General features: G+C 40.7%; 1 protein-coding gene across 4 annotated transcripts in view; it reads left to right on the plus strand.

Annotated features, from left to right (window-relative positions):
- The first annotated feature begins 53 nt into the window (after nucleotides 1-53).
- The window catches only part of RNF20 (ring finger protein 20), a 28,180-nt gene continuing 3,281 nt past the window's right edge, over nucleotides 54-24,952 (plus strand). The window contains exons 1-19 of one of the 4 annotated variants that reach the window (XM_007197092.3): nucleotides 54-115; nucleotides 1,280-1,434; nucleotides 6,972-7,139; nucleotides 7,260-7,407; nucleotides 7,560-7,742; nucleotides 11,119-11,237; nucleotides 14,323-14,469; nucleotides 14,644-14,721; nucleotides 14,929-15,048; nucleotides 16,183-16,362; nucleotides 17,324-17,459; nucleotides 18,162-18,283; nucleotides 18,405-18,775; nucleotides 20,379-20,496; nucleotides 21,087-21,236; nucleotides 22,798-23,010; nucleotides 23,559-23,684; nucleotides 23,852-23,992; nucleotides 24,736-24,837. In XM_007197092.3, coding sequence (XP_007197154.2) covers nucleotides 1,306-1,434; nucleotides 6,972-7,139; nucleotides 7,260-7,407; nucleotides 7,560-7,742; nucleotides 11,119-11,237; nucleotides 14,323-14,469; nucleotides 14,644-14,721; nucleotides 14,929-15,048; nucleotides 16,183-16,362; nucleotides 17,324-17,459; nucleotides 18,162-18,283; nucleotides 18,405-18,775; nucleotides 20,379-20,496; nucleotides 21,087-21,236; nucleotides 22,798-23,010; nucleotides 23,559-23,684; nucleotides 23,852-23,992; nucleotides 24,736-24,837 — 2,751 coding nt within the window. In that variant the 5' untranslated portion in view covers nucleotides 54-115; nucleotides 1,280-1,305. Of the gene's footprint in view, nucleotides 207-1,279; nucleotides 1,435-4,381; nucleotides 4,457-6,971; nucleotides 7,140-7,259; nucleotides 7,408-7,559; nucleotides 7,743-11,118; nucleotides 11,238-14,322; nucleotides 14,470-14,643; nucleotides 14,722-14,928; nucleotides 15,049-16,182; nucleotides 16,363-17,323; nucleotides 17,460-18,161; nucleotides 18,284-18,404; nucleotides 18,776-20,378; nucleotides 20,497-21,086; nucleotides 21,237-22,797; nucleotides 23,011-23,558; nucleotides 23,685-23,851; nucleotides 23,993-24,735; nucleotides 24,838-24,952 lie in introns of those variants that run through there. The other 3 variants (XM_007197090.3, XM_007197091.3, XM_057548991.1) reach the window with 3 other exon arrangements.

Consider the following 24,952-nt stretch of genomic DNA (forward strand, 5'->3'; position numbering starts at 1 on the left):
GCCCGGTTGGGTCTTGTGGTCCACTGCGCCAGGTTGAAGCGACTTCCTCTTTTCTTTCCCTACTTCCTCTCCCTGGCCCCGCCTCCCGGAAGCCTCGGTTGGTCTTCGCTTGCGGGTAAGGGGTGAGAGGTGGGTGTGCTGCACGGACCTTGGTGAATAACTGCCCAGAGTTACGCTCTCGGGCGGCGCAAGTTGGAAGAACTCAGGTTAGATCTCTGACAAGGGTGGGACGGGACTCTGCAGGCAACGGGATCTCCACCCTCTCCAGCTCCCAGGCCTCCCTCTCCGGGGCCTGCAGTTGGCCCATCCGGAGGGTGGGGTCCTTGGCCCCTCTCGAGTTGGATTGAGGCCCTTGTCCTGCTCCTCTCTCTCCAGGCGAGATCCCACTCAGGTTGCTGCCACCGATACCCTTCTCCTGGAGCTTGAATTGGAAGCAGAGTAGTGTGCAGTCTCGTTGATGGCAGGGCTATTTCCTAAAGTAGCAAAGTGCTTTAGCATCTATTCCGCCTCCTTTGAGCTCCGAAACCTTGGGAGGCAAGTAGGGCAGACAGAATATCTGTTCGCCTGCATTGTGCATATGGAGAACTCACTCTTGCAAGGCAGCATGGCTCCCTAAAAGTTAGAACTGGGATTCACACCCAGATCTAGCTTCCACCGGGTTGCACAAATTCGTGGGGAGAGCGTTTGGAAATAGAGAAGAAACTGCAAATATAAAAAGGAGAGCTAGCATTTCTGAGTGCATACTTCATGCTAGGCATTATGCTGAGTTCTTTCTGTACTTATTTCTTCCTTATAAGGAGCATAGGAAGCTTATATTGTTGTTATTTCTGGTTTGGGAACTTGAGGCTCAGAGATGATAAATGACTTGTCCAGTATTAGTAATTTAGTAGACATCTCCCAGGTCTCTTTCAGCTCTCTGATTCTCCCAACACTATAGAATTAACTTCTTTTCTAATCAAACTGAACTTTTCAGATGTTGACATTTCAGGAAATGAGATTCCTGACATTTTCCTTGGTCTCTTCACCCTTTGCCCATTGTCTAATTTCTTAGCAGCATCCTATTTAGAAATTTGTAGTTCCGTAAATTCAGCTGTGACTCTTACTCCACAATTTTTCTCTTTCCAAGAGGAACTTAAGGATCATGTTGCTGAGTGTGGAATTAATGGATCCAGGTTAAAGGATTGGCCAGAAAAACTGCTAGTTTTTACATCATAGGTGGACCCTCTTTAGTTCTCTTTGCAAAACTTAACTAAGTTTCTGTCCTTTTTTTTCTCTCCAGGAAAAGAGCTATCACCTTGTGCCAAGATGTCAGGAATTGGAAATAAAAGAGCAGCCGGAGAGCCTGGCACATCTGTGCCTCCGGAGAAGAAGACAGCTGTTGAAGATTCAGGGACCACGGTGGAAACAATTAAGCTCGGCAGCGTCTCTTCAACGGTATGTGGAAACAATGCTGTGAGAGTGTGTTTTTCTTCTGTCAGTGGCAACCTGAAAGTAATAATTTATGGAAGCCTTCTGGAGTAAGGGAAATTGATTTGAAAAGAAGAGGGAAATAAAACAGCCAGAAGTAGATGAAATGATGCATTGCTCATTTCTGAAGAAGAAATATATTGACACTTGATCTTTATTTTTAAAGGTATGTTTATATTCTCTGAAGAGTCTGGTCCCTGATACAGCATTGAGGTATTTAGCATTATAGGCATTTAGCAGTGAGGGAGCTATACACTGATTTTTCATTCACTGAAAACTTAGGTGCCAGGTACTAAGAGGCAACGTAGCAAAATCACTGAGAGAGTGTCTTCTTATTTCCTTGTCTGTAAAATGTAATTATAGTGCCTAACTCACTGGGTTTTTGAGAGGATGAAATGAAAGAGTTCCTGTTAAGGAATATTACCTTTAACATGGTAATGTACTATTAATAGTTTTTATTGGGCTAGATATTGTGGCTATAATGGTGAATAAAATAGATATTGTCCTTGCTGTTATGGAGTTGACAGTTGTATTAGACTGTTACACACCAACAGCTTATAGTAATGTTATATGTCCATTAGACATCAGAAGCTCACTATAATAGGTCAGGAGTCTGTATTTTGGAACTCAGCCATGGTGATATGGTGTAAAAATGCTTCACATTTGTATAGCCTACAAAACCACATCTACTCTTTGAAATTGAGGATCAGAGAGAATAATAGGAACATTCAGAGTAAATTGTTGTTAAGTATCATTTCTGAAGTTGTCTGGGGTTCATCAGCCTCCTGTTGCCAGGAGGTGATTTTTGTCTTGGCACTGTCTCACGTCATGCATCCCAAGGACATTTATTCATTCAATAATAAATATTTGTTGAGAATCTGTTATTTGCCAGACACTGTGCTTTACCCTAAGGACAGCCCCTGGACTTCAGTTTGTAGGTTGGCACTGAGAAGGGAACAGACTGTCATAATAGAGTGGGAAATGTGCTCTTCACAGGGATAACCACATGTGCTAAGGGAAGCACCGAACACACGTCCCATTTTGGACTTTATCTAGAAGGCAGTGAGAAGCTACTGGAAGGTTTTAAGCAGGGGAGTAACATGCTCTGACTTAGATATGGAGAATAGACTGTAGGGGAGCAAGGGTTGTAAGCAGGAGTTCAGTTAGCAAAATTGTTGCCTCATTCCTTCTCCCTCTCCTCCCTCCCACTCTCCCTCTCTAAGGGTGGGGAGCTGGGGCATGTATCCACTGATCCCTGCCCCAGTTGGTTGAAGGTTGCCCTTGAAGGCAGTAGCTCCTCCTTTGCACTTTGAGGTTGCTGTAGTAAACAAACTGAGATTGTGGAGCAAAAAACTTTGAGACTGCAAGGTATGCTTGAAGTGGGACACTGGTAGGGTGACTGGAGCTGTCCACCGGAAGTGTGCTGGAGCCTGGAAGGCTGACAGATCGTGGCATGGGACGCAAAAGTGTCTGCTACATGTAGGAGGCTGTTGCCGTAATCTTGAGGGATCACGGTGGCTTGGGCCACTGTGGAGGTGGTGTCGACAAGATTTGCTCGTGGATTGGGTGAAGTCTGTGAGAGGAAGGAGGCACGATGACCCCAGGATTTTGGAAGTATGGAGTTTTCACTAACTGAGCTAGGGAGGGGTGTGAGAGGAGCAGATTTCTGGGAGCTGTGGGGGATGAATCATGAGTTTGATACTGGACATATAAGTTTGAGGTATTTATTAGACATGTGAGTGGATAGGTAGTTGGATGAGGTGATCTGCCGTCTGTGGAGAGATCTGGGCTAAAGCTGTACATTTGATAATCATTATTTTTTAACTGGTATCTAAATCCATGAGACTATAGGCTCTCCCATAAGGAATGAGCATAGATAAAGAAGTCTGAGGACAGGGCCCTGGAGCACTGCAACCCTTCACGTCAAGGAGATGAGAAGAGACTAATTGAAGAGGAGCTATTGAAGTAGGAGGAGAATAAGAGAGAGTGGGGTCCCAGAAGTCAAAAGAAGAAAGTGTTTCAAGAAGGAGTTGATCAGGTGCTCCTGTTGGGTTGAGCAAGGGGAGGACTGAGACTTTAGATTTAGCCATAGAAATTTCACTGGAGACTTGACAAGAACTGCGTTGGTGGAGTGGCAGTAATGGCAGCCTGACTGCAGTGAACTTAAGAGAATATGAGAGGAGGGGAATTAGGGAAAAGAGGGCAGAGATGTTGCTTTGGAGGAGTATTGATGTAAAGTAGAACAAAGAAAATGGGGCCTTAGCCAGAGGGAAATGTGGGGTTGAGGGAAGGTTTTCTTAATTTGTTTTTTAAAGTAGGAGATATTACAGCATTTTTATTTATTTATTTACTTTAATTAATTAATTAATTAATTAATTATTTTGACTGTGTTGGGTCTTTGTTTCTGTGCGAAGGCTTTCTCTACTTGCGGCAAGCGGGGGCCCCTCTTCATCGCGGTGCGCGGGCCTCACTATTGCGGCCTCTCTTGTTGCGGAGCACAGGCTCCAGACGCGCATGCTCAGTAGCTGTGGCTCACGGGCCCAGTTGCTCCGCGGCATGTGGGATCTTCCCAGACCAGGGCTCGAACCCGTGTCCCCTGCATTGGCAGGCAGATTCTCAACCACTGCGCCACCAGGGAAGCCCCATTTTTATTTATTGATGAAATGATTTGCTAGAGAGGATAAAGTTGATGATGTAGCAGAAAAAGAAGACAGTTACTGGTGTGATGTCCTTGAATAGAAGAGAGAATGTAATATGATGCACAAGTGGGAGAATGGACCTTGACTAGGAGAGGGACGGTTTATCGACAAGAAGGAAGGCAAGGGATGTGGGTTCAGATGTAAGCAGGGCAGTAGTGAGGGTTGTGGGAGATGGATGTGGACATGCTCTTCTGATTGCTTCTGTTTTTTTTCAGTGAAATCAGAAGCAAGACTCATCTGAGAGTGAGGATGGGGGAGGAAGTTTTGGAGGTGCGAAGAGACAGGAGAAGGTAGGAAGTAGTCATCTTGAAGAGAGAATGGACTCGAGAGAGGGAGTAGGGCTGCTGGGCAGCACTGAGGACCTACCTGAGTCTGTGAGCATGAGTTTAAAGTGAGGCCAGTCAGCATGGTGCTTTATTTTTTCTAGTCACATTTAGCTTCATGGATGTAGGTGGAGAGTCGGATGTTACCAGGATTGGGGTTTTTAGCAGGCAAATATGGAGCAAGGGAGGAGAAGGTTATAAAGCAGTGTGACTGGTCATGGAATTTAAGTTTGATAAGGAAGTGAGGAAGTGAGAGGAGTGAAAGACATAGGTACAAGACGAAGGTATAGGACCAGTGGATTGTATACTAGATCTTGGAGGAGTTGAAGAATTGTTGGAGTTGATAAACTAGAGAGAGTGAGCTGGAAAAACAGGTGGTAATTGTGGAGAATGGGATGTTTGAAATTGAGCTTATAGAGAACATCCAGGTACAGCTAAGACCAAGAATAGGAATAACTGGGAGTTTGGTGACTGAGGGAGGTAAAGGACAAGATCATTGGAGGAGAGGAGGTCAGGATACAGGATCTGAGATACAGGAACGATCATCTGTATGGGAATTGAAATCAGTAAGAAGTACAACCTGAGTAGTATTGGAGAGAGTGATGACAAGCCAGGTACTAAATCTTCAGGAAATGTGGGGAAGTGACCTGGGCATTTATAGGTGAGTGCAGCAAGGCAGGGTGGCAGGTGGTCCAGACCAATGGCATGAACTGCAAAGCTAGGAGGTTTTAGGGAGCAAAGTGGATAATGGCTTTGTGGCAGTGGAGAACAAGGAGGACACCCACCTGCCTCCAGGCACAGGGCTTCAAAGCATGTGGGAGAGAAACAGCCATCACTGGAGAAGCCTGCAGGGAAACAGTGTTCTTATCCAGGTTTCAGGTGGAGCAAAGAAGGGGGAGGTGATGCTCAGAAAAGAGGTTAAAGATATAGTTTATTAATAGTATTCATAAAGTGGTACAGTTGGGAAGCTGTTGACTGTTTTGTTGTATCAAGACTGTTTAACCAAATGGAAGAGAGAAAGTAAAAGTGAAACAAGAAATTGGTGCTCTAATAAATGGTTCTTACTTTAAAATATTCATTAATTTCTAAGTAAAGTAAAAATGTAATCCTTTCGACATGCTGTTTCTTTGTCTGAGGTTCTCCTTCCCCCCCCCCACCCCCCATCCCCCCACCAGCTTTTCTTAGAGAGAGGTTAAAGATACTGAGAGGGGTACCCAATTACTGATGGAGTGACGTTTTGGCAGAAACAGAAGAGAAGGGGTCCTCAGCACAGGTTGAGGTTTTAAGAATATGGGCATAAGTTGGTAAGTTGTGTGGATGGGTTTAGGAGATGGGAAATTGAAGAACTTTCCATCTGATGGTTTCTGTTTTCTCTTTAAAACAGAGGCCAAGTCACCTGCTTAGTGTGATGTGAGAGGAGACAGGGTTTGGTAGTTTGACGTTGCCTCAGTGTAGAATAGGAGCTAGATCACTTGATCCAGAAAGAAACATTTCCGGACAAATGATAAGATCTGCTCAGGTTAGAATTCATTTTATAAAGGCACCAGTCTCCCTGGTTTAATGACCTTATCTAGAAGTCTCAGCATACTGGGTATAGGAATGGAATAGTCTAATACGTGGATTAATTCAGATTGGGGTTTGTTCGCAGAGGTAAAATAAAAAGATTAAAGGCAGAGAACTTGAGGAGCCTGATAGGCAGGAGTTTGAAGGAATGTATTATAGGGTATAGTCAAGGTATGGAAGATAGTGGAGACAGAGGAGAAAGGAGAAAATTCAAGATTTTGGAGATCCAGATGAAGACTGGTATATTGAGATAAGAGCATGAGCTATCTGGAAAGATGGTTTTATTCAGAGAATGGAAAGTCGGAATTTAAGATTTCAGATGTGACACAGTTCTAGATAATGACAAAAGTCTAGGATGTGGCTTTTGAAATGTCTGGCTGAAGCACAGTGAAGGAAGTGATCATTGGAGTCAAGGGATTCAAAATGCTGACAGTGTAGATGCTAGAGGATTTGATGGTTTGTCCACACATGTACATGTCCACATGTATAGTGAAGTCACCAGATGTGTTGACAGGGACTGGGATACAGAAGGACCTGGTTGTCAAAGTCTTGAATAAATGACGGGCAGTGGTTAGGAGATAGCTGATTGATTGGGGTAGAGGGTGGTCTAGCTGGGTGGTGGAGCCTCACAGTAGCAGTATTTTGTGGATGTCCACGTGACTAGAACAGTGAGCTGGCTGAAGTCAAGGTTCTAGTGTATTTGTGTGTGTCATTCTTTCCTCCCATCATCACAGACCTTTACCTTTATGTATTTCTTCTGCTCCTACTTCTTCTTATCTCATTATCTGCTGTAAGATTTTTTTAATAAATAGCTTTATTCATAGGAACTAAGTAACGCACATTTTAACCCCTGTTGAGTTTAACCACTGATTTGTCTAATTTCTTTATGGAGATTAATAAGACTGGTTTCCTGGGGCAGGAGGAGTTAGACATTCGAACGCTGCAAGCCAAAAATCGCAAACTGGCAGAAATGCTGGATCAACGGCAAGCCATTGAAGATGAACTCCGTGAGCACATCGAAAAACTGGAACGAAGACAGGCCACCGATGATGCCTCACTGTTGATCGTCAACCGGTACTGGAGTCAGGTAGCTAGCTTGTTAATGTACTCAGGTTTTTATCTGAGCATTGTAGTTCTCCTTAGCAGTCTCTTTATTTCCAAAGTTGTTTCCTTTTGTATTTTCGTAACTGTACCTTCCCTCCTCCAGTTTGATGAAAACATCCGTATCATCCTTAAACGTTATGATCTGGAGCAGGGTTTGGGAGACCTACTCACAGAAAGAAAAGCCCTTGTTGTGCCTGAGCCGGAACCAGACTCTGATAGCAATCAGGAACGGAAAGATGACCGAGAGAGAGGTGAGTGTTGGTGGCGGCTTTGCCACTTCAGGCTTTCTGGGTGTTTGAAGTAGAGCTTCGCTTTGAGGCTCTCCATTTGAGGAGAAAAAATAGATTTTGATATTTGCAGTTTTGTAATTTTAGGGGCTTCTTTTTTCCCCCTGTGTCCTCAGGGGAAGGGCAAGAGCCAGCTTTCTCTTTCCTTGCTACTTTGGCCAGCAGTTCCAGTGAAGAGATGGAATCTCAGCTGCAGGAGCGCGTGGAGTCCTCCCGCCGAGCTGTGTCCCAGATTGTGACCGTCTATGATAAACTGCAAGAAAAAGTGGAGCTCTTATCACGGAAGCTGAACAGTGGAGGTGAGGCAAAAACCAGGAGACTGGAAGCAGAGGGGGAGAAATAGGAACTCACCTTTGTATGCTAGTTTGTAGTTTTCAGACTCACATATTTATTTTTAATTAAATTTCTTGCAGTCAGTTTTAATATGTCCTTGATTTTTGTGTTTCTGTTATCTCTAATATTTTCAAAAAGTTGACTCAGGCTTTAGAATTGTTAGATTTCAGTGTTTAAAAAGATAAAACAACAAAATATTGTAGGGATGGAAAAGTGTCTATTTGAAATAAAAGTATTAATTTATGTTACTGATTAGATTTAATGCAAAAACTTATATTTGTTCAGTGTAGTTAAGTATTTGTGTAGTTAGGTTGCATCTTCTTTTTTTTGAATTTATTTATTTTTGGCTGTGTTGGGTCTTCATTGCTGCGCGTGGGCTTTCTCTAGTTGCGGCGAGCCGGGGCTACTCTTCATTGCAGTACGCGGACTTCTCATTGCAGTGGCTTCTCTTGTTGTGGAGCACGGGCTCTGGATGCACGGGCTTCAGTAGTTTTGGCACGCGGGCTCAGTAGTTGTGACGTGTGGGCTCTAGAGCGCAGGCTCAGTTGTTGTGGTGCGCGGGCTTAGCTGCTCCACGGCATGTGGGATCTTCCCGGACCAGGGCTCGAACCCGCGTCCCCTGCATTGGCAGGCGGATTCTTAACCACTGCGCCACCAGGGAAGTCCAGGTTGCATCTTCTTAAGTGTCCTGATTTCATGCTTTAAATAATAATCCTGGTCTAGTTGTAGTATCTTAATTTCTCTGATTGTCATTAAGATGTTTAACCGTTCATTTCTGAAAGAAATACGTCAAATGCAATGGAGGTTGAACCATTGGCTGGGAAAATAAGAATTTTCTTACTCTGTAATTTTGTTTTTTAAGATACTTGGGCTAAATTATCAATAGAATTAAAAGAAGAGGCATATTAAAGACTTGTGAATATTTTGTGGGCAAAGGTTTCCTTTGCTTTTCCAATAAGGTGTTTGTGTATTTCTGTATTTTATTATTTGGATAACAGATACTTGTTTTAAGATATACAAATCAGAAATCACATGAAGTACACTACAAAAGTCCTTCCATCTTACTTTCCAAAGACAGCCATTGTAAACAATATTATTCGTGTCCTCCCAGACTTTTGTGTTCATATATTACATCTACTTGTGTGTTCCCAGCTAAGCTATGTCTCTTGGTGCAGTGCCTTGCCTCACTCTTCTTTGTTTCTCCATTTTCTAGCACTGTTTCTGGTGTCTAGTGGGTGCTTACATAATGGTGAATGAATGGCTATAAATCTTCCCGTCACCTAATGTAAACCGAGCTGTATGTTACTTCTTTCTCCCTTGGCTCCACTTGAATAGTTAGAAGGTATTATTAAACATTAGTAATATGCCACACGGATATACCATATGCATTATGGTTTATACAATATGCATGGTATACCAGATAATATGCTATATGCAGAGGCTATGTCGTTATTAAACTTGATTTTATAAATGAATATCAAGTAAAGGAATTGCTGTATTTAAAAAGGAACTAAAATGAGTAGCGCATTAAACAGTACTTTAAAATTGTTCGTTTTGATGGCATACATTTTAAGGTAGGATTTAAGTTAAAAAATAAAAACATTCATTACAAGTTACAAACTGCTAAGCTATTATTTATAACATAAAAGGCAATTGCCATTGATAAGCTGAACGTTCTAAGAGATAAAGGTGTATAAAGTATGAATTGTAGCATCAACTGTAACTTTTGGCAGTTCATTTTTTTCCTCATGTTTATTTGGTTCTTGATTCAAAAGAATTACATTTATCAGCTTGTTTATTAATTCACTAAATATTTATTGAGCTCTTATTGTATTCTGGGTCTTATTCTCAATATTTTAAGATATTAAGAGGACTAAAATTCAGCCCCTAGTTCTTAGCTTGGGTTATGAATCAGAATCACTTTGAGAGTTTTCGGAGCATACTCTTTTTTGGCCCTGCCCATGTTTATTCTTATTTAGTAGGTATAGGATGGATCCTAGGTAAGTATCTAATTTTAGAGGTTCCACAAGTGATTCTGATGGGTAATCTTGGTTGAAAACCATGAAAGCCACCGCATGACCAACCTGTATTATGTTTCTAAGAGTGGTGCCAATTTTACTTCCTGATAACTGTCTCTAGGGGCAGTACATAACCCGAGAGTATGTGGTTTCATTTACTAACATTTGGATTTCAGCTATAGTGTTTGTGACTCTGATTTTAAACATACTAATTTGGTATGGTAAGTTCTGTAGATTTACTACCTTCTTTGTAAATAATACTGCACACTTTGGTTTTGTTTGTTTGTTTGTTTTTGTTGGGTTTTTTTTAACATCTTTATTGGAGTATAATTGCTTTACAATGGTGTGTTAGTTTCTGCTTTATAACAAAGTGAATCAGTTATACATATACATATGTCGCCTATATCTCTTCCCTCTTGCATCTCCCTCCCTCCCACCCTCCCTGTCCCACCCCTCTAGGTGGTCACAAAGCACCGAGCTGATCTCCCTGTGCTATGCGGCTGCTTCCCACTAGCTATCTATTTTACATTTGGTAGTGTATATATGTCCATGCCACTCTCTCACTTCGTCCCAGCTTACCCTTCCCCCTCCCCGTGTCCTCAAGTCCATTCTCTAGTAGGTCTGTGTCTTTATTCCCGTCTTGCCCCTAGGTTCTTCATGACCATTTTTTTTTTTTTTTCACACTTTGGTTTTTGAGCCTCAGGAGTGCCTCTGGCATAGTATATCAGAATATGATCAGTAATTCTATGCTCTTGTCTTTATTCTTCATGATTTTATAGGTGCTCATTTGAACAAGGAAATTACTGCTCCCTGCCCTGCCCTTCCCTTCTCTCCCAACAGAGAGATGCTTCATGTTGGTGTTAGTGAATAATAGGAATTTGTGACAGCCTTAGAAAATAGAATTTTATTGCTATTAAGTCTGACATTGATTAGAGATACTTCTGTCTTGTCTACAATGCTAAAATGCAGTTTTTTGGGGTGATTGTGCCTTATCTGAATAAAGTTATAGTACCTCTCCTTTTCTTTTCTCAAGGCATTTTAATTTTATAGAAAGGGATGGGCGTTAGGTGACCTTGCCTCTGTGTCTACCTCTACAGAAACACAAGGTTGACTTACTTCCTTAAGCAAGAGCTTTAACTAAGGACTAAGTCCTCTAAGCAAGCCTGGGTTCTTAATCTGTCATGTGAAGATAATAAAAACCAGCCTGCTTCTTGAAGTTTTCAGGAAAATAAAGTGAGATAGCACGTTAATGCTTTGGTGGGATACACAGTTGTAAAATCTGACACTATAGATGCTAAACTAAAGTACAGTTCTTCTCCCTCAGATAATCTGATAGTGGAGGAAGCAGTGCAGGAGCTGAATTCCTTCCTTGCACAAGAGGACGTGAGGCTACAAGAATTGACAGACCTCCTTCAGGAGAAGCATTGCACCATGTCTCAGGAGGTACTTGACCAGAAAGGAGATGGCAGTTTCCAGTGGCCTGTGGCAGACATTGACTCAGAATACTAAGTGCTTCAAACATCATCTTACTCTAGAAAGCCTGTTTTTATACTGAAGAGCATGCAGGGCAGGTTAAAGCAACCAGCTCTGAGAAATCAAAATCCGAGGAAAGGTTAACGGAAGGAAATAATTGAATGTTTCTCCTTGACTCTGCCTCTGTTTAAGTGGACATTTTAGAATCTTAGTTTTTAGGAAGAATTACCATCATGGAGGTTTGCAAAACAACACACCAAACCCCCAAATATTAAATTACTCCAAATATAAAAGACCATGTACAATGTTACTGAGGAATAGGTTGGTAGAAATTTATCTGAGAATGGAGCAGTAGGAAATACTGCATTTATGATGACCTACGAACTTGAGGAATGTGGGTTTTCAATCCAAACTTAGACACAAATAGTGCCATGACCAAACTATGTCAAAATTTGGGTATTTGTTTATTGTATAAAATGATTGAGACAAAGTGGTGATAAGCCTTCTGCTGAAATTTGACCTACCTTAGTTTGGCCACCCAACTCTTATGCATATTGGTAAGTTAATAGTTAACCGTTCACTTAGTGCCTAGCACTTAAGTACTTTACGAATATTATCTCTCATGGTCAAATAACTCTCATCTTACTGCTAAGGAAACAAATTCAAAGAAATTGGTGACTGGTCTGAGGGCACGCAGCCAGAAAGTGATTGAACTGTGATTTGAATGTAGGTCTGTTTAACTTCAAAGCCTATGTTCTTCATTATGCCCTCTTTCCTAAACTGCAGTGCCAAGGTGCATGCTGGGCTGGTTGCATAGGAATCATTTGGGAAGTTTATTAATACTTCTCATCAGCCTTCAGAGGGCTTAGAGTATAGTCGTGCTTATAAAGAAATTGGAGTGTAGTAAAAAAAATCAGTATAACTTTCTGTCATGTTTTAAGGCATAAGCTAGGTGCTACCAAGATGAAAAGGTCTTCCTTTACCAGCCCTTTCCCAAATCTCATTTAGCATTACTAAGCTGGAGAGACATATTGCTCTGCTCAGCTGAGCTGATATCCAAGATGGCTCTCATGGCTGGTTGTTTTTTTGTTTTGTTTTCTCTTGTTTTTTGGGTTTTTTGGCCATGACACGTGGCTTGTGGGATCTCAGTTCCTTGACCAGGGATTGAACCTGGGCCACGGCAGTGAAAGCACTGAATCCTAACCACTGGGCCACTAGGGAACTCCCGACTCATGGGTGGCTGTTGATGCTGCCTGTCAGCTGAGAGCTCATCTTAGTTGTCCACTGGAGTGTCGCCTCTCCAGCACGGAAGTTTCAGGGTAGTTGGACTTCTTACATGGCAGCCGACTTCTTCCAGAGAATGAGTGTTTCAAGAATATCAGGCAGTATGGTTAGGGTTAGTTTTAGGGTTAGGGCTAGGTTTAGGGTACGGGTTAGGATTAGGTTACGTGTTAGGTTTAGGGTATGGGTTAGGGTTAGGGTACGTGTTAGGGTTAGGGTATTTATTAAACCTATCCCACTCTCTAGATTCCACTTTGCACGTAAAGGAATATTATTTGGGGTCCAGCCATGGAGAAGCTTTTAGACCCTAGGATAAGATAAAGAATACGCACATTATAAAGAAATCACATTAGGATTTTCTTTTTAACCTATTCCTTAAAACACTAGTGCTTAGAAAATCTGTTGGAGGCAGAAGCAGTCAAGGGTAGTTTGGGGTTAGTGTTAGGGTTAGTGTACGGCTTAGGGTATGCGTGTGCGTATGGTGTAGGGTATGGGTTAGGGTTAGGGATAGGTTTAGTTTTAGGGTTTGGGCTAGGTTTAGGGTACGGGTTAGGATTAGGGTACGTGTTAGGGTTAGGGTATGGGTTAGGGTTAGGGTATGTGTTAGGGATAGGGTAAAAAAAAAAAAAAAAAGAATATCAGGCAGAACCTGCATGGCCTTTCAGACATAGCCTTGAAGTTACATAGCATCATTTCCACTGGGTCACCAAAGTTGACCCAGACTTAAGAGGAGGGGACAATGACCTCGCCTTTTGTTGGGAGGACTGTCAAAGAATTTGGGGGCCATATTTTAAAACCAACACAAAAGATACGTGGAGATTAATGTGAACACGTAACAGTTTTATAATTAAAGTATTAAATAGCATTAGCTGTGTATATCTCCTAAATAAGCAGAGAACAACATAGATTTTTGTATCTTTATAGCATCTGATTCTAGATTGCCCTGGGCTCAGCTTGAAAAAGAGAATGGAAGTTTTCCTTCCATTCTCTTTGGATTATCATTTGTTGAAATATGGGAAGGGAAAGTAGAGGGTAAAGATAGCTGTCTTTTCTAAATAAATATTTGAATTTTTATCTCCTAAAATATTTGTCTGGTAAAATCAAGGATGTTATCTTTTGTCTCTTAAAAAACATATTTTCTGATGGGTTTGTGGTCTATATAGGGAAATGGTGCTTCTCAGAGGTAGAAAAATTATTGAATCTTTTTTTTTTTTTTTTAATATTTATTTATTTATTTATTTATGGCTGTGTTGGGTCTTCGTTTCTGTGCGAGGGCTTTCTCTAGTTGTGGCAAGCGGGGGCCACTCTTCATCGCGGTGCGCGGGCCTCTCACTATCGCGGGCTCTCTCGTTGCGGAGCACAGGCTCCAGATGCGCAGGCTCAGTAATTGTGGCTCACGGGCCTAGTTGCTCCGCGGCATGTGGGATCCTCCCAGACCAGGGCTCGAACCCGTGTCCCCTGCATTGGCAGGCGGATTCTCAACCACTGCGCCACCAGGGAAGCCCCTATTGAATCTTAAGTAGTCTTTTCTTTGTGAGAGTTCTTGTAGACTTGTACAGTTTTCATGATTGTGACTTACCCAGAACTGTTAAACCTGTGATTTCAGTTTTATACTCATGGGTTGGGAAGAGGGTGAAGTAGCTTTTACTTAAATCTTTTCTTTAATGACACATAAGCAAGGGTTAATTTTGTGGGATTTGGGATATAAGGCATTCCTTTTCTAACTTGGTCTTTTTTTGCTGTATTTTTCTGAACACCTGTGTTTGGGATGTAGTTCGCCAAGTTGCAGAGTAAAGTGGAGACAGCTGAGTCACGAGTATCTGTCCTGGAGTCCATGATTGATGACCTGCAGTGGGATATTGACAAAATTCGAAAGAGGGAACAGCGACTCAATCGACACTTGGTAGAAGTCCTAGAACGGGCAAGTGCTGTTTTATGCATACTTTGAAGTCTAGAATCATTTTAAGGAGTCTACTCAGAAAGGATGGACTTGGGTAGTAGTACTTGGAGAAAAAATGGACTTCTTTGAAAGTACTTTGGTTATCAGACTAAAATTTTAGGGTCTCTCACTAAAGGATCTTTGTCTTCTCCATAGGTGAATTCAAAAGGTTATAAAGTATACGGTGCAGGGAGCAGTCTCTATGGCGGCACAATCACTATCAATGCCCGGAAGGTAAAATCGCGACTCCCTGAGAGTGTGTTTTTTTGACCTGGTGTCAGGTATTGTGTTCGGTGCTTAGGATTGTGTTCACAAGTTCACAAGTGACAGCGTGGGGTTTTGCTAGAAGAGTGGATCATTGGAGCTGGAAGCTTAGGAATGGGAATGATTTAGAAATTCCTTTTCTCTATTCTCACTTTGCTATTTCCTCCTTTTCTCCAGTTTGAGGAAATGAACGCGGAGCTCGAGGAGAACAAAGAGTTGGCTCAGAACCGTCACTGTGAGCTGGAGAAACTTCGGCAAGACTTTGAGGAGGTCACTACACAAAATGAAAAGCTGAAGGTAGGAGACACAGCTCTGAGGGGCAGTAAAATGAAACTTTTTGCTGATCAACTCACATATGTGTTGTGAACCATCATAATTTATTACGGAAAAGAAAAATGTAAGTTTTGTTCCTATATCCATTTATTTAGTTATATATATATAGTTAATATTGGTACCCTGCCTTTTCTGAGAAGGATTGAAAGCAACCTACAAAAATGCATTGGCTGAATCAAAGTGCACTAACTTAAGAATTGTTGAGAAGAAATGAGGAGTAGGGTGAACTAGGGTGAGGATCCAAAGTGGGTTTTCAAAATGGGGCTTGTATACAGGATATACGCAAGAAGCATGTAGCGACCGTGCGTAGGCCACTCCCAGGTCAGTAATTGCCAAATGTGGGCCACAGAATTTGCCTCTGCAGTTTCTAACTGCCAAAACAGAGAAAGAAACATGGTCAGTGATCCTGTTGGTTTTCAAACCTGCCCATTAGAATTTTCTCTCCCTGGTTCTTGGGGGGAAGAAAGTAGATTCCGAAAGTCTTCCCACCCCTCTTTCAGTCACAACCACCCATCTTTTATAATTTGATTTGTTTCTAGGTAAATATATGAATAAAGATGTTTGAACTGAAAAGACAAAAAAAAAAAAAAGAACAAAAACAACCTGAGTTGAATCAGTTGAAGTGTTTGGGTAATTAAAGTAAACAGTTACTTAGGAGAAGCATAAGTATTTTTGATACAATAACAAAAATATTTTTCTCCGTGACTGTCAATAAAGAGAACAAGTTAGTGGCTAGGGTCCTCAACTATGTTCTTAAAATAAGTATCCTGACAAATTTCATAGTGCTCTTCTCTGTCCCTAGATCTGACAGATTTCATAGGGCTCTTCTAGTGTCCTTGGATCTCGGTTGACACATAATGTAAAACATGTATCAATTAAAACAGTCCTTGGGTGGAAGAATACAGGTACCAGATACCACCTCTTGGAGGGTCTAATTTGAGTTAGGATAGATTTTATGTAACTAGAGGAATAGGTAGATAGATTTCATTAAAGTTTGTCTCAGTTGCACAAGACGTCAGAGAGTTTAAGATTTTATTTCCAGGCTAGTAGCATCCTAGATTCTGCTTCTGACTTTCCTTTGCTTTGGGCCCTCCTAAGGTGGAATTGCGGAGTGCTGTGGAGGAAGTGGTCAAGGAGACTCCAGAATATCGCTGCATGCAGTCACAGTTCTCTGTCCTGTACAACGAGAGCCTGCAATTGAAAGCCCACTTGGATGAGGCTCGGACCCTGCTTCATGGCACCAGGGGGACCCACCAACGCCAAGTTGAGCTCATTGAGGTAACAGCCTAGCTTTGTCTTCTGTATATAAGCTTTCTCCCTCATAAGTTTTATAATTTTACTCTCTTATGCTCAATCTTTTATTCATTCAGCAAACATTTATAGAGTGGCTGTAGGTCTTTACTCTGCTAGATGATGGGCATCCTGCCATCAGAGATCTTACAGTCTAGTGGGGAGAACAGTATCCAGTAGAATGCAGTGTGTTGCAATAGAGCATATCCAAAAGGTGCAGTGATAAAGGAGACAGAACATCTGATTTGACTGTGGAGCCGTCCTGATTCCACTTACCAAAGTGCAGTATGACTCTAAAGGATAAAAACAAGTTTACTGGTAGATAAAAATAGGAGAAGGGCATTCCCAGCAGTGAGAACAGCAGATGTAAAAAAAATAGTTTAGTATGGCTGGAGTCTTATGTGCATTGGGGAGCATAGTGTATAGAAGCTATATCACTGCTTACAAGCCATTATATCATATAATGGCATATGTAAATAATTTTTTTAAGGCAGAAACTTTCATTCATGTGTTCACTTCTGTATTTTTCATTGCCCTTAAGGTTATGTTTGTAGTAGTTGGTCTTTTACTGTATATCTGCCAAAGAGTTGAGTATATCTTACTTTACTGTTTATATACTGTTTTATTCTTTAGTTCTCCAACCAAATTGTAATATTCTCAGAGTTAGGAACCATTTCCTATATTTCCTGAGTCTCCTGCTATTTCTCAGATCAGTGTTTTGTGGCTGTCTGGTGCTCGTTAAGTATTGATTGAATTGGAACTTTTCAGAGTAATCCCTCTTTTCTTGATATTTTCTCTTTTTCTTCTTAGATCCTTATAGATCAAGGATCTATATACATAGATAAGGATGTTGATCCTTATAGATCAAATTTAGGAAACAGTAATAGAATATGATGACATGTCCACATTTTGATAAGAAGTTTTGATTGGTTCCTTTTTCTGTGTGTAGCGAGATGAGGTTAGTCTTCATAAGAAGCTGAGGACCGAAGTGATCCAGCTAGAAGATACACTGGCCCAGGTCCGCAAGGAGTATGAAATGCTGCGGATAGAATTTGAGCAGACCCTTGCTGCCAACGAACAAGCAGGTACAGTTACTCTGGCTCCACCCTGTAGTTCGTCTGCTGCACATGCCTTCCTGGAAAGACACAGTGTGGTCACCAGGGTTTGTTATGGAGCTCAGAAATCCTAAAGAACCTTAATTCAAATCCTGTCATTCATTTTGGTTTACAGCCTGGGTGCTTGGGTTTTTTTTTGTTTGTTTTGTTTTTTAAATTTATTTATTTATTTATTTTTGGCTGCATTGGGTCTTCGTTGCTGCGCGCGGGCTTTCCCTAGTTGTGTTGAGCAGGGGCTACTCTTTGTTGCGGTGCACAGGCTTCTCATTGCGGTGGCTTCTCTTGTTGCGGAGCACGGGCTCTAGGCGCGTGGGCTTCAGTAGTTGTGGCTCTCAGGCTCAGTAGTGGCTCGCGGGCTCTAGAGCGCAGGCTCAGTAGTTGTGGCGCACAGGCTTAGTTGCTCCGCGGCATGTGGGATCTTCCCGGACCAGGGCTCGAACCCGTGTCCCCCGCATTGCCAGGCGGATTCTTAACCACTGCGCCACCAGGGAAGCCCTGGGTGCTTGTTTTTTAACTCAGATTGGCCAGTTTTGTTTTCATCTTCTGAGAAGGAATCTTCCTTTTGTCAGTTCTCCCTGTTTCTCAGAGGTCCCTCACGTGTTCTACACTTTCTTTCCTTGTGCCTTTGCCCTCGTCACAGTTCCTCCTGACATTGCTATTGCTGTATTTAAGGCCCCATAAACCGGGAGATGCGCCACCTCATCAGTAGCCTCCAGAATCACAATCACCAGCTGAAAGGGGAGGTCCTAAGGTATAAGCGGAAACTGAGAGAAGCCCAGTCTGACCTGAACAAGGTAACCAGGAGGAGGAGAATAAGTATTATTTTCTGTTAAGTTTGCAAAGCTGTCTTGGGGTGAGGAGAGTGGTGTGGTCACCATAAGTGTGGGTGCTGCTTTCCTTTCTCTGCCCTCCCAGACACGGCTGCGCAGTGGGAGTGCCCTCCTGCAGTCTCAGTCCAGTACCGAGGACCCTAAGGACGAGCCTGCAGAGCTAAAACAAGATCCTGAGGACTTGTCTGCCCAGTCCACCGCATCGAAGGCATCTCAGGAGGAAGTCAACGAAATTAAGTCCAAACGTGATGAGGAAGAGCGAGAACGAGAAAGGAGGGAGAAAGAGAGGGAGCGAGAAAGAGAGCGGGAGAAGGAAAAGGAGAGAGAACGAGAGAAACAGAAACTAAAAGAGTCAGAAAAAGAGAGAGATTCTGCTAAGGATAAAGAGAAAGGGAAACATGATGATGGAAGGAAAAAGGAAGCAGAAATTATCAAACAACTGAAGATTGAACTCAAGTAAGAGCAATGTTTAGAGTAACTGTTTCTGACTCAAAAGCTAAGGTTAGGACATTGTGCATGAAATGTTTGAATGATGGCATGGCTTATTCAATAATTGTAATGTATCAGGTGTAACTAAATGTACAGTTAATGTGGTCTCAATTCTTGATCAAGTGTACAACTTCAGTGGCCTGTGTGGCTATTGTATAGTCTGGTTCAGTGATCAGGTCTCAGTAAACCCCATTGTTGTAGCCTTATTCTTCATGAATCCAAATTAAGGAAAAGGATGTCATGATTGAGGTAACACTCATAAGAATTATTGGAAATAAATACTCTTGTTTACTAGATTTGGGCAAATTGTTGGCATTAATTATAATTTAAATTATAGTAGGTAGAATATGTATCGCTATAACTTGAACAATATTGATCTCTTTGCCTGACAGTTAAGTAGTCTGTGTATATATCAGATCATTTTAAGAGATTTCTAGGAGGCTTACTCCTACAGGCATTGAAACGGTAAGACAGACCTTTAAGTCGAGAAACACTGCCATAATCTCACATATCACCGCTTCTCATCCTGCTCAGCTGTACCTTTTCTGATAGAACTGGTTCCTTCTTGCTCCCCATTGGTCATGGTTGAGCCTTTATTGATGTTTGGATTTAAGGGACTACTGTGCCCAAAACATTTGAACTTCTTTCGTATATAAAAGGATAGTTAAGAGGTTCGAAAATTTAGTAAGATAAAGTTTTAGCCTTTAGCTGATGGTTAATCACTCAATTGTCAAATCTAGGATTAGCAGTATATTTTTTTTTTTTTTAAACTAATTTTCTTTTTTTTTAATATTTATTTATTTATTTATTTATCTTTGGCTGTGTTGGGTCTTCGGTTCGTGCGAGGGCTTTCTCCAGTTGCGGCAAGCGGGGGCCACTCTTCATCGCGGTGCGGGGACCGCTCTTCATCGCGGTGCGCGGGCCTTTCTCTATCGCGGCCCCTCCCGTTGTGGGGCACAGGCTCCAGACGCGCAGGCTCAGCAATTGTGGCTCACGGGCCCAGCTGCTCCGCGGCATGTGGGATCTTCCCAGACCAGGGCTCGAACCCGTGTCCCCTGCATTAGCAGGCAGATTCTCAACCACTGCGCCACCAGGGAAGCCCCTTAGCAGTATATTTTAAACTCTGAATTTTCTCCCTTTTTTTCTCTCTTCCTCTTGCTCTCTTTAAGGCAATTTTTTTCTCCTCCAAGTGTGGTATCAGAATCATTTGGGTGACTTACTTAAAATACATTCCTGGACTCCATCCCAGACCTACAGAGTCTCAGTTTCTAAGAGTGGCACCCCAGAACTTTGCCTATTTAACAAGCGCCATAAGTGTTTATTTTATAACTATGTTGGAGAACTTGGTCTGACGGGAGAAATGAGTCTTTTTATACAACTTACTTTTCTATACTTTCTAAATGTATCCAGAAATCTCTTGATAGTCTGTGCAAAAGTTTTATCTTTTAGATGTGGTATATGAAGTGTAAAATAGAACTGTTGTAAAATATTTTGCATAATTCAAAATTCCCTTGCTCTGATGCCCTTTGTTGTCTCATTACACCATTCCCCTCTACCACCCTCATCATAGGAAGGCACAGGAGAGCCAAAAGGAGATGAAACTATTGCTAGATATGTACCGCTCTGCCCCAAAGGAACAGAGAGACAAGGTTCAGCTAATGGCAGCTGAGAAGAAGTCTAAGGGAGAGGTAATCTAATCTGCCATTACCTGTCATTCTGGTCAAAATCTTCCATTTGTGGGATTTTCCTTCACACTTCTGAAGGCTGTAGTTTCTTTAAAGTTGGCATTTAAGACTTAGCAACATTTTCTTGCCTTTCAAAGACCATCTAATATAGAGACTTCCAGATTTTCCACTAGGTGGTAAGGTATATCAGAATTACGGGGAATAGGAGTAACCTTTTCAAACTTTTTGTTCCCCTTTGTGCCATATAAATCATTGTCATACTGATTTTTTTTTTTCTGGTTACTTTTGGGAAGAATGCCTTATTCTTTTAAAATTGGGAGGCTAGGGAAAAAAAGGGTGAGAACTATTCTAAAGAAAAGTAAATTTGCACTCCTCAAAAATGCTGCTTGCAGAAGCGTGTGATGTTGGAACGGAGTGATGTTAAAGCAGGGTTGTGATGTGGTGCACTAGTGTATCATTTGTCTCCTTCCATAATCCTATAAAGGTTCTTTTGGTGTTATGGGCCCTCCATCTGTGCACAGTATTAATTGATTTTTGAAATTGTATTATAGATTTTTTGTTTTTCTTTTTGTGTGATTTCTTTCCTCCTATAGTTGGAAGATTTAAGGCAAAGACTCAAAGATCTGGAGGATAAGGAGAAAAAAGAGAACAAGAAAATGGCTGATGAAGATGCCCTGAGGAAGATCCGGGCAGTAGAGGAGCAGATAGAATACCTGCAGAAGAAGCTGGCCATGGCCAAGCAGGTGGGCATACTTTCTTTATTTGATGAGCTTTTTAAGTAAATTTTACTTGATAAGTAAGTTATTGACAGTGAAATTTGCCCTGTCATTCCAGTCTTTTTTTTTTTTTTTTGGTTAATATTTTTTTCTCCTATATGTTTGTTTTTACATTGAAGTCTCTCATCCTTCAGTTACTTTGTTTTGTGTATTTGTGAGGAAGGAAATTTACTTCTATTTTCAGATGGATAGCCAGTTATTCAAAAACTGTTTCTTGAGGGATGTATCGTTTCTCTGCTGATCTGCAATCAGGGGATGTAATGAATATAAAATTTTATAAAAAGATATAAAATTTTATACACGTTATGATTATAAATACATGAAACCAAGAAAAACATGTTCCCCAAGTAGGTTATAAATAAATAACCAATATGTTAACTGTAGTGGTTTCTGGATCATAGAACTATAGAGACTTGTCCCCTTCTCATAAGGAACATATATTTCTTTATTTTTAAGTCCCAATGAATTTTATTAACATTCGATAATAAAGATACCAAAAATGGTTGGAAAAACCATATAGGTACATAAATAGACCAAAGTACACATGGATATTTAATATGTGCAAAAGATATAGTTTTAAATCAGCAAGAAAAAGGAAGACGATTAAATGTGGTGGGCAAAAACAAAATAATTTTGGAAAAAAGTTGGAGATATATTTGAAACACTCTACACTAAGATAATTTCCAAATGGAACATATATATAATGTTAAAGAAATCCATAAAAGAACCAGAAGAAAACAGATAAATTTCTTTTTAAATTTGAAGTGGAGAAGATCTTTCTAACTATTAATAAAAGTCTAAAAAATATGAAAGATAAGATTGATAATTTTGACTTATGAAAAAAACCACACAAAACTTCTACATGACAGCAAAGCCAAAGGGTAAATGAGAAACCTGGAAAAAATATTTCTAACTCTTATCATGAAAGGGCTTATCTTTCTAATACATATTTAAAAATGCCCAAAAAGTGATAGGGAAGAAAACTCAAAAGCCCAATAGAAGAATAGACAAAAGATATGAATAATTCATAGAAAAACAAATGGCTCTTAAACGTATGAAAAGATGCTCAGTGTAATTTATAATAAGACAAATGTAAATTAAAACTATTTTTACATTCAGTTTTTCACCTATCAGGTTGTTATGAAACAGATGTTTTCAGAGTCTAAAAGTCTGTAGATTCAAGTCAGTATTATAATTGTGGAAAAGTATGAGAAAATGTGAGGTTTTATGACAGAAATTTTCTTAACCAACTCCTACTTGATCAGTTTGCTAGATTATGGTGTGTATAATTTTAGTCTGCTTCAGCTGACCTCAAATACGGATCAATTAATGAGCATCAGACCAACAATCAATGCCAATGGCTTCAGATTCCTAGGGCTAACCTAGTGACAAAACTAAGCTTCTTAAAACTGTCTTCTCTGTCACTAGGTTATTTCCATAACAACAGTAGGAAAGTTTAGTTTCCTGTGTGCACTTCTTTGGAGTTAGAAGATTCTATTAAAATGAAGGTTCTTCTTTCTTATTTTAGGAGGAAGAAGCTCTCCTCTCTGAGATGGACGTCACAGGCCAGGCCTTTGAAGACATGCAGGAGCAAAATATCCGTTTGATGCAGCAGTTGAGGGAGAAGGATGATGCAAATTTCAAGCTCATGTCAGAACGTATCAAGTCCAATCAGATCCATAAGCTGCTGAAAGAAGAGAAGGAGGAGCTGGCAGACCAGGTTTTGACTCTGAAGACTCAGGTAACTAGAATGAAAAGAGCTTTCCAGAATCCTGTTGAAGTAGGGTGCTTTCTACACGGAGATACAAGTAAAACAATGATTATTGTGGCATTTTTTGTAATAGGAAAAACTCCCCAAAACTAATGTACATGATTAGGGTACTGGTAAATAAATTATACATCCCTACAGAAGAGTACAGTGCAGCTGTTTAAACAAAAGTGGATCTGCTAATAAGGAAAAATGTTTATACATATCATTAAGGGATTCATCCATTTATCCCTTTTGTGTTAAAAATGTGTATGTCTTTGTGTGCACGTGCTGTGTGTCTTAAAAATTTCTGGAAGGCTGCATGAGAAGCTGTAAGAGTGGTTACCTGATTATGTCTGAACGTTGGGATGAGAGAATTACCATAGTCTTGCATGTAATTTGAAGGGTTCATGGATAAAATCAGTAATAGTTCGAGTTTTCTAACAGATTCTCTTTTGTGGGCCTGTGGATTAACAGAGCCCAGTCAGTTTTTTGTGTTTTTCCTTCCTGTTTGTGTTAAAATGTGATTTTCTTTTTCTAAGGTTGATGCCCAGTTACAGGTAGTGAGGAAACTGGAAGAGAAGGAGCATCTGTTACAAAGCAACATTGGCACAGGGGAGAAGGAGCTGGGTCTTAGGACCCAAGCCTTAGAGATGAATAAACGCAAGGTATGATCGATTACTCTGTGGTCTAAAGTGACAGTTAGCCTTCAGAGGAACAAATAAGTTTAACACTGATGAAATTACAGGTTCACTTTATTCCTTGGGCTTGGTAACATTTTGTCTCACTGGAAATAAGTGGTGATAAGATAATGTTGTTCATACATCCCTCATAGGCAATGGAGGCAGCCCAGCTTGCAGATGACCTCAAAGCACAGTTGGAGTTGGCTCAGAAGAAGCTACATGATTTTCAGGATGAGATTGTAGAGAACAGTGTCACCAAAGAAAAAGATATGTTCAATTTCAAACGGGCCCAGGTCAGTTGTTTTTTCTTCACTTTTTGCCTTTTAGGTATTTTCTGAGCTCTAAAATGACCTATGTTATAAAAGAGTCATTGGTCTATCGTATCAATATGTCATTTCCTATTTAACTGTAAGTTCCTTGAGTGAAGAGATAGAGTCTCTTTTCTTCACTGAAAACTATCCCCAAAGCCTGTCATGGTGGCTGCCACCTAACGGGCATGAAATAAATACTTATTTATTTAAATGAATGAGTTAGTGAAATCGTAAAGAAATAGCAGCAAAAAAAACACTAGAAAATTTTAAAGTTCTTCTTTAAATTCTTCTACAGTTTTTCTATTTTTTGCATGCCAGCTGTTTCTCATGATGCCTTTCTATACTTATCTATAAATCTGAAATTTTGATCCAATCTATCTTCAGCTTAAAAACTAATTGCCTTAAAATAAGATGGCCTATCAAGTTTTCATCTTTTTTCTTTTTTTTAAATTTAATCGCTCTAAACTTAGACTGGAGTTTTGCAGAACTGAACTGACAGTAGTTAGATGCAACTGAAGTTTGGTGATATGATTATGGTTGCCTGTTCCAAAACAAAAGAAAATAGCTGGTCATTTGCATTTCTCTACATTCCTAAAATATAGTTAGGCATGAAAGGACAGAAAGTCCTTTCTTTCTGCAAAAGAAAGTTCAGGTTGGAGCAATTAATTTTTCTCAAAAATGACAGATCTGGGGGAGTGTGTAATGGGTATGCTATCCCACCACAGGAGGACATCTCTAGACTTCGAAGGAAGCTGGAGACCACAAAGAAACCAGACAATGTACCCAAATGTGATGAGATTCTGATGGAGGAGATTAAGGATTACAAGGTTAGAAAAACTGCCTCAGTGATTTGTGTGTGTGTTTTTGTTTTGGCCTACAATGGCCTACTAACAGATTGGGATAATAAATACTGAACCTCTTTACTTGAAGGTAACAGAGAAT

This window comes from Balaenoptera acutorostrata, chromosome 6, assembly GCF_949987535.1.
Source record: "Balaenoptera acutorostrata chromosome 6, mBalAcu1.1, whole genome shotgun sequence".
Lineage (NCBI taxonomy): Eukaryota > Metazoa > Chordata > Mammalia > Artiodactyla > Balaenopteridae > Balaenoptera > Balaenoptera acutorostrata.